Source organism: Tamandua tetradactyla, chromosome 18 (assembly GCF_023851605.1).
Source record: "Tamandua tetradactyla isolate mTamTet1 chromosome 18, mTamTet1.pri, whole genome shotgun sequence".
Taxonomy (NCBI): Eukaryota; Metazoa; Chordata; class Mammalia; order Pilosa; family Myrmecophagidae; genus Tamandua; species Tamandua tetradactyla.
In genome coordinates, this window is record NC_135344.1 from 60,115,241 (window position 1) to 60,130,082 (window position 14,842).

Sequence of the window (14,842 nt, forward strand, 5' to 3'; positions counted from 1 at the left end):
ACAGTTAAAGGTGGTTATTTAGCAACACATGAGAACCTAAGATAACCTTTATAGCAAACCGCATGTTTTTCTGATCAGCTGTTTACTTTTTAACAATATGTTTATACTTCACCCTAGCTGAATTTGTTGTTTGTCCTCAGCTAGCCAAATAATTCATCTGAAATGTTTAGAAATAATCTGTTATACTGCCTGTCCATTTTCCTGATTCAATATTTTTAAAATCTGTGCTATTCTCTACTATAACTGCCTTCCCGAGGGCAAAGGACTAATGCCCTTAAACGCACTAATTTAAAGGAATGGACGAGGTGCGAGTCCAACATTCCAATCTCTTTATTTCTGGAAGCTTTAAAGATCAAGTTCAATCTGCCGTTGTGAAAAAGAACCTTTTCTTCTCTCTAGGATGGTACAAAGTGGCCCTTCTTTTTTCTGTTTCGTAATTTACACATCATATCAGATAATTAATAACACTGTTCAGAGTCAGAGCTGGATTAATGAAAAGAATATTTAAAGAGACAGGACTGGAATAGAAATTGAAGAAGACCTTAAGCACGTTGCATCAATTTCTCACTTTCTTTTCTTCAAATATAGTATGTGTATTTGAAACTTAGTTTCGAGGGTGCTATGAGAATTGCTAGGCAAGAATGGTAACTCTGCACATCCAGTGGGCTTTGCTGAAGTGACTCAGCTCTGGAACTGAGTCATCCTTCATTTGGGCCCAACCAAGTGAAAGCCTCAGTAAATAAAGTGCAACAAGCTGTTAAGCCCCTTAATACACTTACTCATAATTTATTTTTCTCCTGATTTAAATGTTTTCTTTTAAGGAAAAAAAATATTTAAAGACTAATTGTAAGTCTCTTTACTTTCATACAGAAAACTTCTCCTGTGAAGATTTGTAGGTAAGTTAAAAAAAAATTCTAAAATATAAGGTTTTACCTTGTTTTAAACTCTGATGACAGACCGTTGAAAATTCATACTCTGGGAGCTGACAGAGGAATTTATTATAAACATCCCTATTTTGTGTCTTATTCAACAATCTCTCCCTTTTTTTCTGGAATATTTTATTCCTAAGGGGAAAACAAAGAAAACAAACCCGTGTCGGATTGCAGCTGTCAGTGCCCAAACCTTGACTTACAAGTAGTTGTGCAATACTGATGGAGAGTGAAAATGAAAAACATGAAAATGTCTTAAATTTTTTTCCTTTTTTTTAGTTGTAGAACATATTTCAGTGTTTGACGTGGGTTACAATTCCACAGTTTTAGGTTTTTACTTTTAGCTCCTCTAAGATACTGGAGACTAAAAGAGATATCAACTTAATGATTCAGCGTTCATACTCATTTGTTAAATCCTATCTTCTCTGTATAACTCCATCATCACCTTTGCTCTTTCTGTCCCTCTCTTTAGGGGTGTTTGGACTATGCTTATTCTAACTTTTTCATGTTGGAAGGGTCTGTCACTAATGTGAGATAGGGAGATGAAACGATCTGATGTTCTAGAGAGGCTGGGCTAGATTTCAGGACTTATCTGGTCCAGGGACCCATCTGGAGGTTGCAGGTTTCTGGAAAGTTACACTAGTACATGGAACCCTTGTGAAAATGACTTGAATTTTTTAAAATAGTTTTTGCAGTTTATTGGGGTTTTAAGGTTCTCTGTATTGTGAAAAGCCCTGTCCTACAAGTTAGGGACTCTACATTGCAGCCCCAAGCCATAGCAAAAACGTTCATGGGCAGGTTTCATAACCCTGCAGGTTTGTTTCCTCAGCTGAAGCATGAGCTGGGCTGGACTCCCTGGAAAGTCCCTCTGGTTCCAATATTCGAATCCCAAACTGAGAGCCTTGTTTTCGAACTGCTTCCTGCTTCCTCTCTAGCAGCTAAGAAACTGAGTCCTGTAGATAGAAAACCAAAAGAGGCACTTTGATACGTGGATTTAGGACTTTTTGTTTCGTATATTTCTGGGCTTTCATCCAAAACTTTTTTTTTTTTTTTTACTTTTATGACTGGCTGCTACTTCAAGAAACAAACTGTTGGAACTCATCATCTTGTTTAAAAGAAGATTAGCTGATGTAGAGGAGAGGCATTTAGGCCACTAATCCCTGATATAATCAGGGATTGTGCAGGGCACAGTTTGGTGGGAAACCCAGCAGCTCTCTCATACCACGTGGTGTCTTCCCTCCCTCCCCAACCCCAAGGACTTGTCTGTGTGAGGGACATGCTCACACCCATTCCCTGTGAATGGGGACCGGAACTATTGTCTGTAAAGCCTTCTGCTACAGGTAGACACTGGATCCATTACCATTCTCCTCTCTCTCCCCTGCCTAGTCCTCTTCAGTCCCAGGAAACCCCGACACACTCTGTCCTGCTCAGCCCTCCCCTCCCGTGCCTTTGAGCATCCCGCAGTCCAGTCCTGGTCCCTGCCGAGGCCATTTGCCTGTGTGCCTTGGCGGCTGGTGAGGCCATGGGAGCAGGGTGGTGGGAGCGGGCGGGGCCTTGTGTCCTGTGCACAGGCTGCCCCGTGCCATCCTGCCCCTTGCAAGGCTGTGGATCTCAGCTCTGAGGGTTCTGCAGGGTCAGATCTCCTGCCTCGGCCCCAGCCCGCCATACACTGTGTTGGGAAGGCCCCTACTGCAATTACACGTGAGGACGTCAGAGGCGTGGGCACAAGGGACAGAACTGACTAGCACGGTCTTTTCAGTGTATCTGGTTATAAATATGGGGTTGTTGTATATTACAGATATTTCATATATATGTATATATAAAATATCTATAGAACATGGAATTTTATATCTATATATACAGACTGTGTGTTGGTATGAGTGTTAAATGACAAAGTCTCCTGAAAGTGAAAATGCTATATTCAGTGTTTTCGTTCATGCCTTTGACCCTTTGCAGTGAACTGCTTGATGGGATGGCGAGGGGGGCAGGGCCCAGCAATATTTATGTTGCTGCATTTATAATACGGAAAAGGAGAGAGAGTGTGTGCTGGTTTGGGCATTGTGTTTCTGGCACCTTCTTTAAGGAGGAGAGGATGATTTGGGAAAACTAGAGGGCAAGATCTTTTAGTATTCGAGACTTAGAAGAGACAGATTAATCCTATGTAAGATAATAGTATCATCAGATGTTAAAATCAGAACCAAAAGATAACTCCAAATCGACTTTCTAATGAATTGAGGGCAGCTCTCTGCAAACATCCATGATAAGCAATGTTTCTTTTTTGGACAAGATTTTTCATTGTGGAAATTTCTAAACAAGTATATGAGTAGACAGCAGAGTGTGACGAAGGCCTGTCCCGCTGCCCAGTGGCAGCAGTTATCAACTCACGGCCCCACCTACTTCCTCACGTCATTATTATTTGGAAGCAAAGTCCAAGCATCATAGCATTTCATCTGTAAATATTTCATTATCTATACGAGGTTTCTCTAATAACCCTTTTTATTTGGGGAAAAAACAGATTTAAACCTTCAGAAAAGTTGCAGGAATATACAATGAAGTCCCGTATACTCCTCATCTAGATTCACCAGTGATAACATTTTTTTGTCTTCGCTTCGTCTCTTTCTCTCTAGATAACAGATAGATGAGATACACACAAAATGTGTAAGAATATGTACATTTTATTCTTATTTTTTTCTGAACCATTTGAGAAGAAGTTTCAGAGATCACACCCTTGACATCTGGATACTTCGAAGTGTATCTAAAAAAAGCAGGACAATCTCTTATATAACTACTGTGCAGTCATGTCATTTAGAAATTTTAACGTGTGATAATACTCGTATCTGATGTACGATCCATGTTCAGTTTTGCACGTTATCTCAGTATTGTCTTTTATAGCAGTGTTTTTCCTCAAAGGTGCCATACCCCTTCCGTAACCTGTCACCTGGAACGGCTGCTCAGCCCTTGCCTTTGATTGCATTAATGTTCTTGAAGGGCCCTGCCCTGTGGTTCCTGAATTGGGGTTGATCACATGATTCGATTCCGAGTCACTGTGCCTGGCAGGAAAACCGCCTCTGGGTGCCGGGTGCCTCCGCGTGCCTCGGGATGGGGGAGGGGGGCGCTGGTGTGGCTCCCCCGTTACTGGAGGCACCAAGTCCCGTCATTGGGGGCGGTGTATAGAAGACGGGAATATGTGTTCCATGATGTTTCCTTTTTGTTTCGGGCACCACTGTGATCTGATTGCCCAGTTTTCTGCTAATGTACTTTTCACAGGCTGTAGTTAAAAAAAAGAACAAAACTCCTTTTCTTTTGTGTTCAGCAGGCACGCTATTTTTCTTGACTGACCCAGTTTGGGTTTTGCAGATGCCCTGCAAGTACCTCTGTCTCCTCCGGGGCCCGCTGAGCAGGGAAGGAGGGAGCCCCTGGGTATCAGAAGGGCACACAATTGAAACTTACCTGGTGGTCGGTCCTTAGAGGATGAAGAGAGTAGCCAGGCTGGGTTTTGCAGGGTCGTTGCCTCCTCCGAGTTCCAATCCATGTATTTCCGCCTCTGCACTCTGGGTGGAACCCTTTGATGTGGGAAAGTAAAGTCTTGGTGTTTTATCTCCGTCCCCTAGTGCCTTCTTCCTCCTGGCTGCGGCAGGATGCCTTCCCTTCAGCGACTCCCAGGTAACTTCAGATAAACTTGTTTTGCCTTTAAAATATCTTTTACCCTCTGGAGCCTATGTGCCTGCGTAGAATTATCCAGTCCTTCCTCTTAGAAGCAGGCTAACCCTGGCCTTGGGGAAAGCATTCAGCAGCTTCCAGGCGGGTGCCTCCCGGCAGCCTCGTACCTTCTCCCCGGCCCTCTGCCTTCTCCCCACGGCAGTGAGGGCCTGGAGCTCTTCCCTCTGGGTGCTGGGTGGCACGCAGGCTGTGCACTGCGATCGCGGTCAGTGAACCTGACAGCAGACCAGGAACCTGCAAGCCAGCATTGCCCCAGCTGCGGGCCCTGAGGCCACGTTGTGTTTTCTCTCCTCCCGAGGGCTTCTGTGGGAGAGGTTTTCGCTTTGTTTTCCTGAGCCCAATTTATGTTTTTCTCTAAGGATCCACCCCCACCCCCAGAAGGTATCCCATTCCTGGATTTCTTTTCTTCCTTTTTTCCTCCCTCTTTTTCTCCATCAGCATGTATTAGTCCCCACTGAGCTTGAGGCATGGAGCCAGGCCCTGGGGGCTCCAGGAAGAGGACCTGTCCTTGTGCAGACAGAAGTTGGAATCTAACTGAGAGTAAAGGAGAGGGAGTCAGCCCAGTAAATGCATGATAATCACATAGCGAGGCTAGGTCTGTGACCAGGGAGGGGTCCCTCTGAAGACTTGGGGGACCCAGGAAGTCAGAACAGCTAACAATGATAGGGCGCCTTCTGCAACCAGGCTCTGCCCATTGCCTTGTCTCATTTGCAGTCTCACGACCATTCCCTAAGGGTAGGGTCTGTTATCTCCATTTCACAGTGAAACAGTAACAGGTCCAGAAGGTCACCAGCTAACCAATAAGTGAGGATTTTAGATCTTAACCCAGATCTTTCTGACGCTGGAGCCAGACTCTGCTTACTGGACTTAAGAGGATGAGGAGGAGTTGGCTGGGAGAAGAAGGGAGGCATGGACAGTCTTGGAGGGGTCATGAGAAGTCTGTGTTTCAGCTTTGTGGAGCTCCCACTCATGTCTCCCTGAGCTAGCACCTGCCCTCCTGGGGGTGGGGGTGGGAGGTCAGAGACAGATAAACAAACAGTAAGGAAAATAGAGGGCATCAGATAATATAAGTCCCAAGGAGAAGATTCAGGAAGGGCAGAGGAGGATGAGGTTGGGGGGAAGCACTGGTGCTTGGGGCAGTGTAAGTAGTCCCCTTTCCCTGGAGAGGGGATGGCGGGTGCCGCTGGGCGGGGGCTTGCCATAGGGGCCCTTCATCGTGAAGTGGCTGGAGGACTGTTGAATGGTTTTAAGGAGCAGATGACATCATCCGATTTGCCTTTTAGGGACATACTCTGCGGTGTGGGCAGAGGGGTGGGGCTGGAGGCAGAGTCTGGTGGGGAGATGCTGGAAGCACCTGGGTGAGGACTGAGGTGGGACCACCAAGGCCCCAGCAATCCTGTTCACGCCCCCCTTCCCCCTCCCGTCAGGTGCATTGACTATCGGGGTTTACTGTTGTGGCCCTTGATCCTTGTTTGTCTGTACTTATCGCCATTTCTTTCTTTTATCCTGTCTTCCAGTTTGATCCAGATGGATATTTTTGGGCTGTAATTCACTTTTTCTGTGTAGGTAAGTTTTAAAAGAATGTCGGTTTAAATAAATCAGGTGATCATTTTGACCTTAGAGTTCATCCACTTTTCAGTGACCCTGGACAACGGGAGAATTAAATTCATGGTGCCAAGATCCAGACGAAATGGGCATTTTCTTGTTTGATTTTTCTGTTTGGTGCTTTTCCTCAAGTGTTTCCACCTCCTGCATAGTTTCCTCTTTTTGGCGCCTAAAATGAACTCGTGGTGGCTCAGGGTTGCTTTAAATGGTGGGAGTACATCCAGGAATTTACATCGTAAGCATTTTCTTTCATCAGTATAACCTCCCAAATTTAAGCGGGTTAAAAATAAAAACATCTGGCTATTACAAATCATATATTAAATGCTTCCTGTTTGTAGTCTTAGGGGAAAACTAGAGCACCCTGACTGTTATACACTGTGCAGAAATCCAGGGGTGCTTCCCTTCTCATGCGCATCTCGTAAAGGAAATAAAAACCTCCTTTAGTTGCATCCTTCCAAGGATCACGAAGCATCTCTTGCCCAGCACTCTCCATGAGCCACTGTAAGTACTGAAAAGCATCACGACTGAGGATTGTGGAATTCTCATCCTTGCAAACCTCCCAAAGCGCTGCTGTCTGAGGGATGGGTGTGGCCCTGTAGGACAGTGGGGCCTTCTGCTCTGTGGACGTGGCGCTTCCCGTGGACACGCGGGATACTGTGTGACAGTGACACCTGCTGTTTCCTTTTCAGGGGCTTATAAGATACTGCAGAAGACCCAGAAACCTACCTGGTTAAGGTAAACCACCCAAGTTTTGTGAGTTGTTACTTGGTCCAGGGGCAGGAGTAAAATCTGTGAAGGCGTGAGATTCCTCCATTCAACTAGAGACTCCAGCACTGGGGTGTACTGGGGGTGGCAGACCCTGCATGCATAGCCACGGAGGGCTGGGGTGCACCAGGCTGGAAGGTATCTGCTGTCAAGGATTTGTGAGGAAGTATGGGAGTCTTGAGCTCCTTCATCCAAGGGCAGCAGTTTAGATGCCATTTTATGACATCTATGTCAGCTCCTTTGGGCCCCAATTGATGACATTTAGCTCACAGCTACTACAACTTTTTTTTCCCCCTATTTCTCCTATCCCTTCCTAACTTCATTCAGTTTCAACCCAGACATCTCTCAGTCACTAGCTCTGTTTCTTGGGCAAAATGGGATGTTGGTTGCCACCAGTCCATGGAGTGGCCTTGGGGACTGTGAATGATAAAGGGAGGCTTCAGGCCCTGGGTGGCACTGCAGGATGCCCTTTCTGCCCCGCTTGTAGCTGAGTCGAGGGGTGCTGACCTGCCTGAGACCTGAATGCAAAGATCCACAGGGTACGACTTCCAGGAAAAGTTTGTATGCTTTGACAGTGTGTTCTTTCCGTCCCGTCTCCTGCCTTCGGTTCTTCTAATAAAGTGTTTTTGCAGTAAGAAGCCAGATAAATTTGAATTCGAATTTGAATTTCAGTTAGACAACAAATAATATTTTTGGTTTAAGTTGGTCCCATGCAGTATTCGGAGCATACGTATATGTTGTCCTTTATCTGAAATGCAAATTTATTTGGGCTTGTATTTTTTTATTTGTCCTGTATTTTTACTTATCAAGTGTGGCCACCCTCGAAGCCAGTCCAGTGGCCTGCGATAACTGGCACTCCTCTAAAGTGGCACCAAGAGCCATGGGAAGTAAGCACAGAGGGAAATGTGTTTGATTGTACTAAACTAGGAAATGCTTTTTGAAAATGAGCCAGGAACTGGTTTTGAATATAAAATACTCTTCATACTATTGAATAATAATTTATAAATGCCATCACTTATACATAGATGTAATTCAATAGAGGATAATTATTATTTTATGTATGTAAAACACTTCCAGTATTTCACGTTTTATCTTTTATTTTTTTCTCTCTCGTTCCTTAGTGACATTGACCAGCAGTACTTGAATTATATATTCAGGTAAAATATAATTTACGTTTTTCAAAGAATAACTCATATCTTTCTTGAGCTAATGGATTTTTATTTGCCACTGATATTCTGATTGGGGAGTTTTGAGCCAATATACTTGCCGGGAAGGCAAGTTAAATATTTGTGAGCTGACCAGAAGTTGAAGAAACCAAATAGCAGTCTTACCCTTGGACCAAAGGGGCTACTGCCTACAGAGAGATGCACCCCTCCCTATGGGGCGTGGAGTCTGTAAGAAAAGGGGGCATTTCCTCCCTGAACCCACATTTTCCTTTTGGATTGTGCCCTGGAATTCCCACCCAAGTGGCCCTGAGCTCCACTCCTGACCCTCCCAGGGAGTGGAGCTTTCTAACTCATCTCCAGGCCCAAGGGGTATCCAAAGAGAGGCTGTTAAGGGGAGGGGCTGGCAGGCTGAGATGTACACACACATGTGTCTTGGGGTGCAGGATGGAGACTGGGGTGGAAAGAGAAGGGGGGGGTGCATTGGGAGCCAAAAACCAGGGGGTGGATCTCCTCATCCTGCCACATTCTGCCATGAAGCTCCAAGGACTCTAAGAATTCTAAATTCTTAGAATTTAGACTTCCTCCCAGACTGGTTTTTTGTTTTTTTAATGTGTTTGCTCTAAAAGCTTACAATCTAAGCCCATGTTTTCCTTTTTTTTTAACATAATAACAAACAAGCACAAACATTCTTAACCATATGATCATTCCATTCTACATATATAATCATAGTTGTATATTCATCATCATGATCATTTCTTAGAACATTTACTTCGATTCAGAAAAAAAATAAAGAGAAAACAAAAAAAATTCATACATACATACCCCTTACCCCTCCCTTTCATTGATTACTGGCATTTCGATCTACTAAATTTATTTTAACGGTTGTTTCCGCTATTATTTATTTTTAATCCGTATGTTTTACTCCTCTGTTAATAAGGTAGATAAAAGGAGCATCAGACCCAAGGCTTTCACAGTCACACAGTCATATTTCAAAAGCTAAGTCATTATACAATCATCTTCAAGAAACATGGCTACTGGAACACAGCACTACATTTTCAGGCAGTTCCCGCCGGCCTCTCCATTACTCCTTAACTAAAAAGGTGATATCTATTTAATACGTAAGAGTAACCTCCAGGATAACCTCTCAACTCTGTTTGGAACCTCTTAGCCATTGACATTTTATTTTGTCTCATTTCACACTTCCCCCTTTTGGTTGAGGTTTTCTCAATGAGTCCCAGCTCACTCTAGGATTTCTGTCCTACATTACCAGGGATGCTTACATCCCTGGGAGTCATGTCCCATGTAGAGAGGGAGAGGGTAGTGAGTTTGCTTGTCATGTTGACTGAGAGAGAGGCCACGTCTGAGCAACAAAAGAGGTTCTCTTGGGGGTGACTCTTAGACCTAATTTTAACTAGGCTTAGCCTATTCTTTGTGGGGTTAAGTTTCACAGGGGAACAAACCCCAAGATTGCCTCCCAGGTTGTTTTGAAGGCAAATTTTTATGGTGGGATGGAGTTTTTGGCCTGGTATATAACTTAGAAATATTAGACACATGGTATATGGGCTTTCTTTTGTTCTCTTGCCCTAAGCCCAGCAAAAGGTGGGTTGGGCCTGTCAAATAGAATAGCTGAGGAGTGTGCTTGGCTTCAGGTTATCTCAGCCTGTGCACTGCAGGGACCTCAGTGAGAAACAAGTGAGTTTTTTTTTTTTACATGGGCAGGTACTGGGGATCGAACCCGGGTCCTCTGAGAACCCGGGAACTCTGGTCCTCAGGCCACCATGGCCTGCCCAGCAAGTGAGATTTGCTATTGGAAACCCAAGTTGACCTAATGCAACTGCATTAAATAAAAAGAACCATGGGTGAAGGCATACTTTTCAGCATTTGGTCATGCTTGTTCCTGGAGGAAGTTACTTGGCCTAAAACATTCAACATGAGCTATATTGTCCGTTTGGAGGTAAAAAACTAATAAATAGTTTGATATTTATTAAAACACCCTTTTGAAAGCAGGATTCACCCCAAGCATGGCAGTGTGCCTTTTTGGTACTCAGCTGAAACCAGTCATTAGTTCCATCTTGCTCAGACCCAGCAGCTAGCTGCCTTTTCAGGAGGCTTTTATGAACAAGGCTCTTGGTTTTTCAAATGTTTCTATGATATTGGGCCACTGTCCTTTTTCTCCACAGTATTTCTGGCCAATCCATGCAGCAAAGGAATAGGGCTATGGGAAACTCAGCCTTTATGACCCACAGCTAATTTTTCTTTCCTCTCCTCCCTCCCTCCTGCTGTTTTGTTCGGCTGCAAGGGTATTTTTTGCCTGTGAGCCTGAGGCTTGTGGCTTGCTGGCGGAGACTGTGGCACAGCCTGCTAAGCCAAGATTCTGCTTCCAAGTCTTCTTTCAGTACAAATGATGGAGCTGTGTGAACCACGGCAGGACCACTGTTCCATCTCTCCCTGGCACTGAGCACTGAGGGGCTCGGCGTCCAGCAGGTCCAGTCTGCTCTAATTTATGGGTCAGCTCTGCTCATGTGTGCCAGCCCAGAGTACCACCTGCCAGGGCGAGGCATTAGTCTGAGCTCAGTTTTTTGAGAGAGACTGGGAGTTGGAAGGTTGTATACCTTTGGCCCACACTCTTGTTTTCTTGAGGGTATATTTGCTCCCTGACCCTAACTTGAGCCTTGTTGGTGCTTCTAATATAGACTGAGGTTTTGGTGCAAGATGGGAGGGGGGGCGGGGGGGAGGAAGAAGGAAAGAATAAAGGGAAAGGAAAATAAAATAAAAACAGAAAGAATAAAGAAAATGATTGTCTATGGGGTTGAAAATAAGTGGAACTTCTAAAATTGGGTATGGCTTTAATTTTCATTTGGAGGCATTTAGGTAATTTATAAAGAATGAATATTATGGGGTGTACACCTCGCATCTTTTATTTTTAATATGAGGCAGACACCAGTCTCACTTAGTCCGTTAAATAGAAAATTACCAGAATGTTGTCTATTCACATACCACCTCCTTATTTTGCAGATGAGATTTTTTCCCCTGTGTCAAGGGAAATAGTTTAGGACTTTCCTCCAGGATATGATGTAGTGAGACAAAAGAAAACTATATTGGAGTTTAGCACATATTTTCCCATTGTATTTACCATGAGAGTAGGGATTTTTTTAATTTCATTCATGTGGTATCCCTAGATCTTAGAATTATACTTGGCACATAGTAGGCACTCAAGAAATATTTGTTGAATGAATGAGCTTAAAAGTCTGCTGTTTTTCTACCATGATATGCCTTTCATTTTAGTATAATGTCTTTGTTAAGTTTATTTGTAACTTAGAACTGTAGGGAGCTTCAGGTTACATTTCTCTTCAAAGCTAGTTCCATTGTAAGCACACTTAGAGGTTACTGATTGTAATTCAGAAAACATATTGAACACCTGCTCTCTCTTTCTCTCTTTATGCATATTGTATATATGTCTATGTCTCTATATCTGTATCTATATTTGTCTGGTCTTTCTAGGCACTTGGGATCCAAAGATGCTTAAAATATGGCTTTTGCCCAGAAGAATATCACAGTGTAGGAATTAGGAAGGGTTTAAAACTGTATTTGCAAAATTTAAACAGGGCCCAGAGAACAGACTTTCATTTCATTATTCCTTCTTATTTTTGCCCTTTTGTACTTTATTTTAGGGTCACCCTTTGGGGTGGTTCCCATGGTGGGATTTTAGGTACATGGCAGGCCTTTGGAGGTATTTTGGGATGGGAAGGGCCCCTCAGTTCCTGCCATCCAAGCAGTAACTTCTGCTCCTGAAGTTTAACCAAAAATTTATCCCCAGGGGATAAATAATGGAGTATGTACAGGGTACATGTTTTTAGAGAAAGAAGAGATGGCAAGCAGAGGCTTTCAGAGCCCCAAACTAAGGACTGATCATTGGAGTGTCTCTGAAGCTTGTTTGAAGGATGTAGATATATTTTTACAGCTACATGTCAACCCTGCCTTACAAACCTCTATGACTTCAGCATGCCCTAAACACATGGCTCTTCTCCTTGCCCTTTTCCCCAGCCTCCTCGCCTCTGCTTCTTTCCAGGGTTGTTGCCTCTCTGGGAGCCTTAAGAGAACCTGTGCTTTAGAGGTAGAGAGAAGAAAGAACCTAGCCAAAGAGAAGAGGGCAGGGAGGTGACTGCAGGGCAGGGCAAGGACTGACCAGCTCACGGTGGTTTGCCTGCTCCAGGCTGTTCCCCTCCACACTGCCTAGAATATCACCAGCTTGAGTCCTTGCAGGGACTCCATCTTCTCAGTCTTCGTGCATGTCAAAAACCCCTGGGTGGGGGGTATGATGGAGTTCTGACTCCTGCTTTTGTATTATTTTTGCAACTTTCAGTTATTTCAAAATGAAAAGTGAAAGAAAAAAAAAAAGTTAAAATGACAGATGCCCGGTCTATACCCTCAGCGAGTCTAAGTTAAGCCGGCTCTTTTAATCATGTAACCATGGCTGGGGGCAGCCCAGCACTTTTTTTTTTTTCGGTGTGTCCCTGGGAGGCTTAATCCCCTCCCATATTTTATGATTAACCCCTAACTGGACCAGCTGCCTCGATGGCATGAGAGTTTTGATGGAGGAGGATGTGAGTAACTGGGGAGGGGGCAGAAGATAGGGGGGCTTAGGGCAGCCTGAAGGGCGTGTTAGTGGGGCGCTGGGAGAGGCGTCCAGAGAGCAAAACGGGATTCACCAAGGACAGCTGTGGCTCGTGTCACTCAGGCTCTCCTCATTCTTCTTTTCATCCTTTCCCAACTTTAGTACCCATTGCAAAGCAATCCATCCCAGTTGTATTCAGCCACAAGGTAGATGGGAGGGGTCATTTTGTGGGCCAGCTTCTTGGGAATTTTACTACTTTCTAGACGGTTTATTTTGTGGCAAACAAACAAACATACATCATATATATTTAGCTCACACACAACAGCTACCTTTTGAATTGCAAGCTATTTTCAATTAGGAGCTTGCTTTGTATCACTTACAAATATTCTTTCTTAATTAGGCAAATTTGATAATTAGGATAAACTGGGGCCAAGAGAAATGACATGATTGACCTTCAGAGTGGGACATAGGGACTTCCTCAGTCTGTCTTCCATCCTCTTCCCAAAACAGAGACATTTAAAGAAATTCTCAACTTTTTTACAGAGGAGTCAGATTTAGGCAAACTGAGACAATCCATTCAAGTAGATAATTGCTTTTAGGCAATTTTAACTATTTTCACATAGAACAGGTAGAAAATTGTTTGTTTCTTTTAACGTATGGGGGAAGCATTCTTGACTCCTTTACTATATTGTTTTGCAGTGTGGTACTCCTGGCCTTTGCATCTCACCCCACAGGTAACCTTTATGTCAGCATTATTTATTCTATTTTCTAAATTTCTGCTTAAATACCATGCTTTATTTAATAATAATCAATATTTAGGCCTATATCAAAAATATTAACCCCGACGCTTCCCAGAACATTATTCCCAACACAAAACGTAAAGCCAGGTTTGAGGATCCACTGAAAGTTGTTGAACAAGACTTAACCTTTATCACTTTGGATTTCTTGAAATCTTATGTTTTCCATCTTCCATCAGAAGCATTAGTCCAGCTTCCTCTACAGTTTGGAAAGCAGAAGTTTACCCCATAACTCACCACACTCCAGGTTTTTAACAGTGACAAATGTTACTTGTGCAAGTCAGAATCTGGTATCAATTAAATGGTGACAGCTTTGCCAATAAATAAGAACACACCCATCCATGGCTAGGAAGGGAGACTGCCACAGCTGACAATTCCCAAAGATAAGTGGAGACCTCTACGTTATTTTGTATGGTTGTTGTACATTGTGCATTCAATCCAGTGCTCCAGTCCTGGTTGTGTCTTGAAGGGACAGTTGTAAGAGATCATAGTTGCCTTCCAAGATGTCAAACTCAGAGGCTAGGAACGACCCACATATTGGAAGCTCCTCTTAATATCCCATTATGGATTTATTGCCCATGAACTTTATTCTTATCACTTCTTGAATTTTGTCTTCTACGTTTTCATGTGGTGCCATTTCAAGTATTCAGACAGGTTCATTACCTATCAGGTGAACTAGTGCTTGCTTTGTCTTCTGCTAACATTCCTTTTCAAGCATTCAGAATTTCTCTTCAATTCTAGTGCTAAAGGATTTGGTGAAAAAGTTCACATTCATTCTATTTCTACCTGGCATAATTTTATACCTCTTTATCACATTTTGCCATCTGATGTTCATAATTCCAGATTTAAAAAGTCAAACTTATTCTCATCCTGTTGCTGCCTCAATTATGCTATAGTTACTCTTCAGATCCGAGAATTGCCCATTATACTCTGTTTCATGTGGTGTTTTATACCTTGAAAGACTTTGAACTTGATGCCAAAGATAGAACACTAATATCTGGTGTGGTATGGCTGAGAAGATGTGTTTTATTGGTACTGCTCCTTGGGGCATAGTGGAGTGTGGTGGAAAGACAGTGCCTCAGAAGGACTGGAGCTTCCTTGGCTCCCTTACTAATTGGCTGTAAGCTTTTTTCTCCACTAATTAATGTTTATGGACCACTTACTATGGGTAAGGCAGAGTGAGAGAGTTTCCTACCCAAATTGTCCCAGCCCTCCAGGTCTCAGCTGTCTCATCTGTAAGGTGAG

At 43.5% G+C, this 14,842-nt stretch overlaps 1 protein-coding gene and 1 non-coding gene across 4 annotated transcripts in view; one reads left to right on the forward strand and one right to left on the reverse strand.

Moving 5' to 3' along the window:
• SLC35D4 (solute carrier family 35 member D4) overlaps positions 1–14,842 on the forward strand; it is a 170,750-nt gene that overhangs the window by 91,165 nt on the left and 64,743 nt on the right. For all 3 annotated transcript variants that reach the window (XM_077135800.1, XM_077135798.1, XM_077135801.1), the window contains 6 exons: positions 871–896; positions 4,541–4,592; positions 6,167–6,215; positions 6,944–6,989; positions 8,141–8,176; positions 13,500–13,534. In XM_077135800.1, coding sequence (XP_076991915.1) covers positions 871–896; positions 4,541–4,592; positions 6,167–6,215; positions 6,944–6,989; positions 8,141–8,176; positions 13,500–13,534 — 244 coding nt within the window. The remainder of the gene's footprint in view (positions 1–870; positions 897–4,540; positions 4,593–6,166; positions 6,216–6,943; positions 6,990–8,140; positions 8,177–13,499; positions 13,535–14,842) is intronic.
• Positions 13,860–13,990, reverse strand: LOC143662846 (small nucleolar RNA SNORA24). The gene has a single exon (XR_013165615.1). It is a non-coding gene; the product is annotated as a small nucleolar RNA SNORA24 (small nucleolar RNA).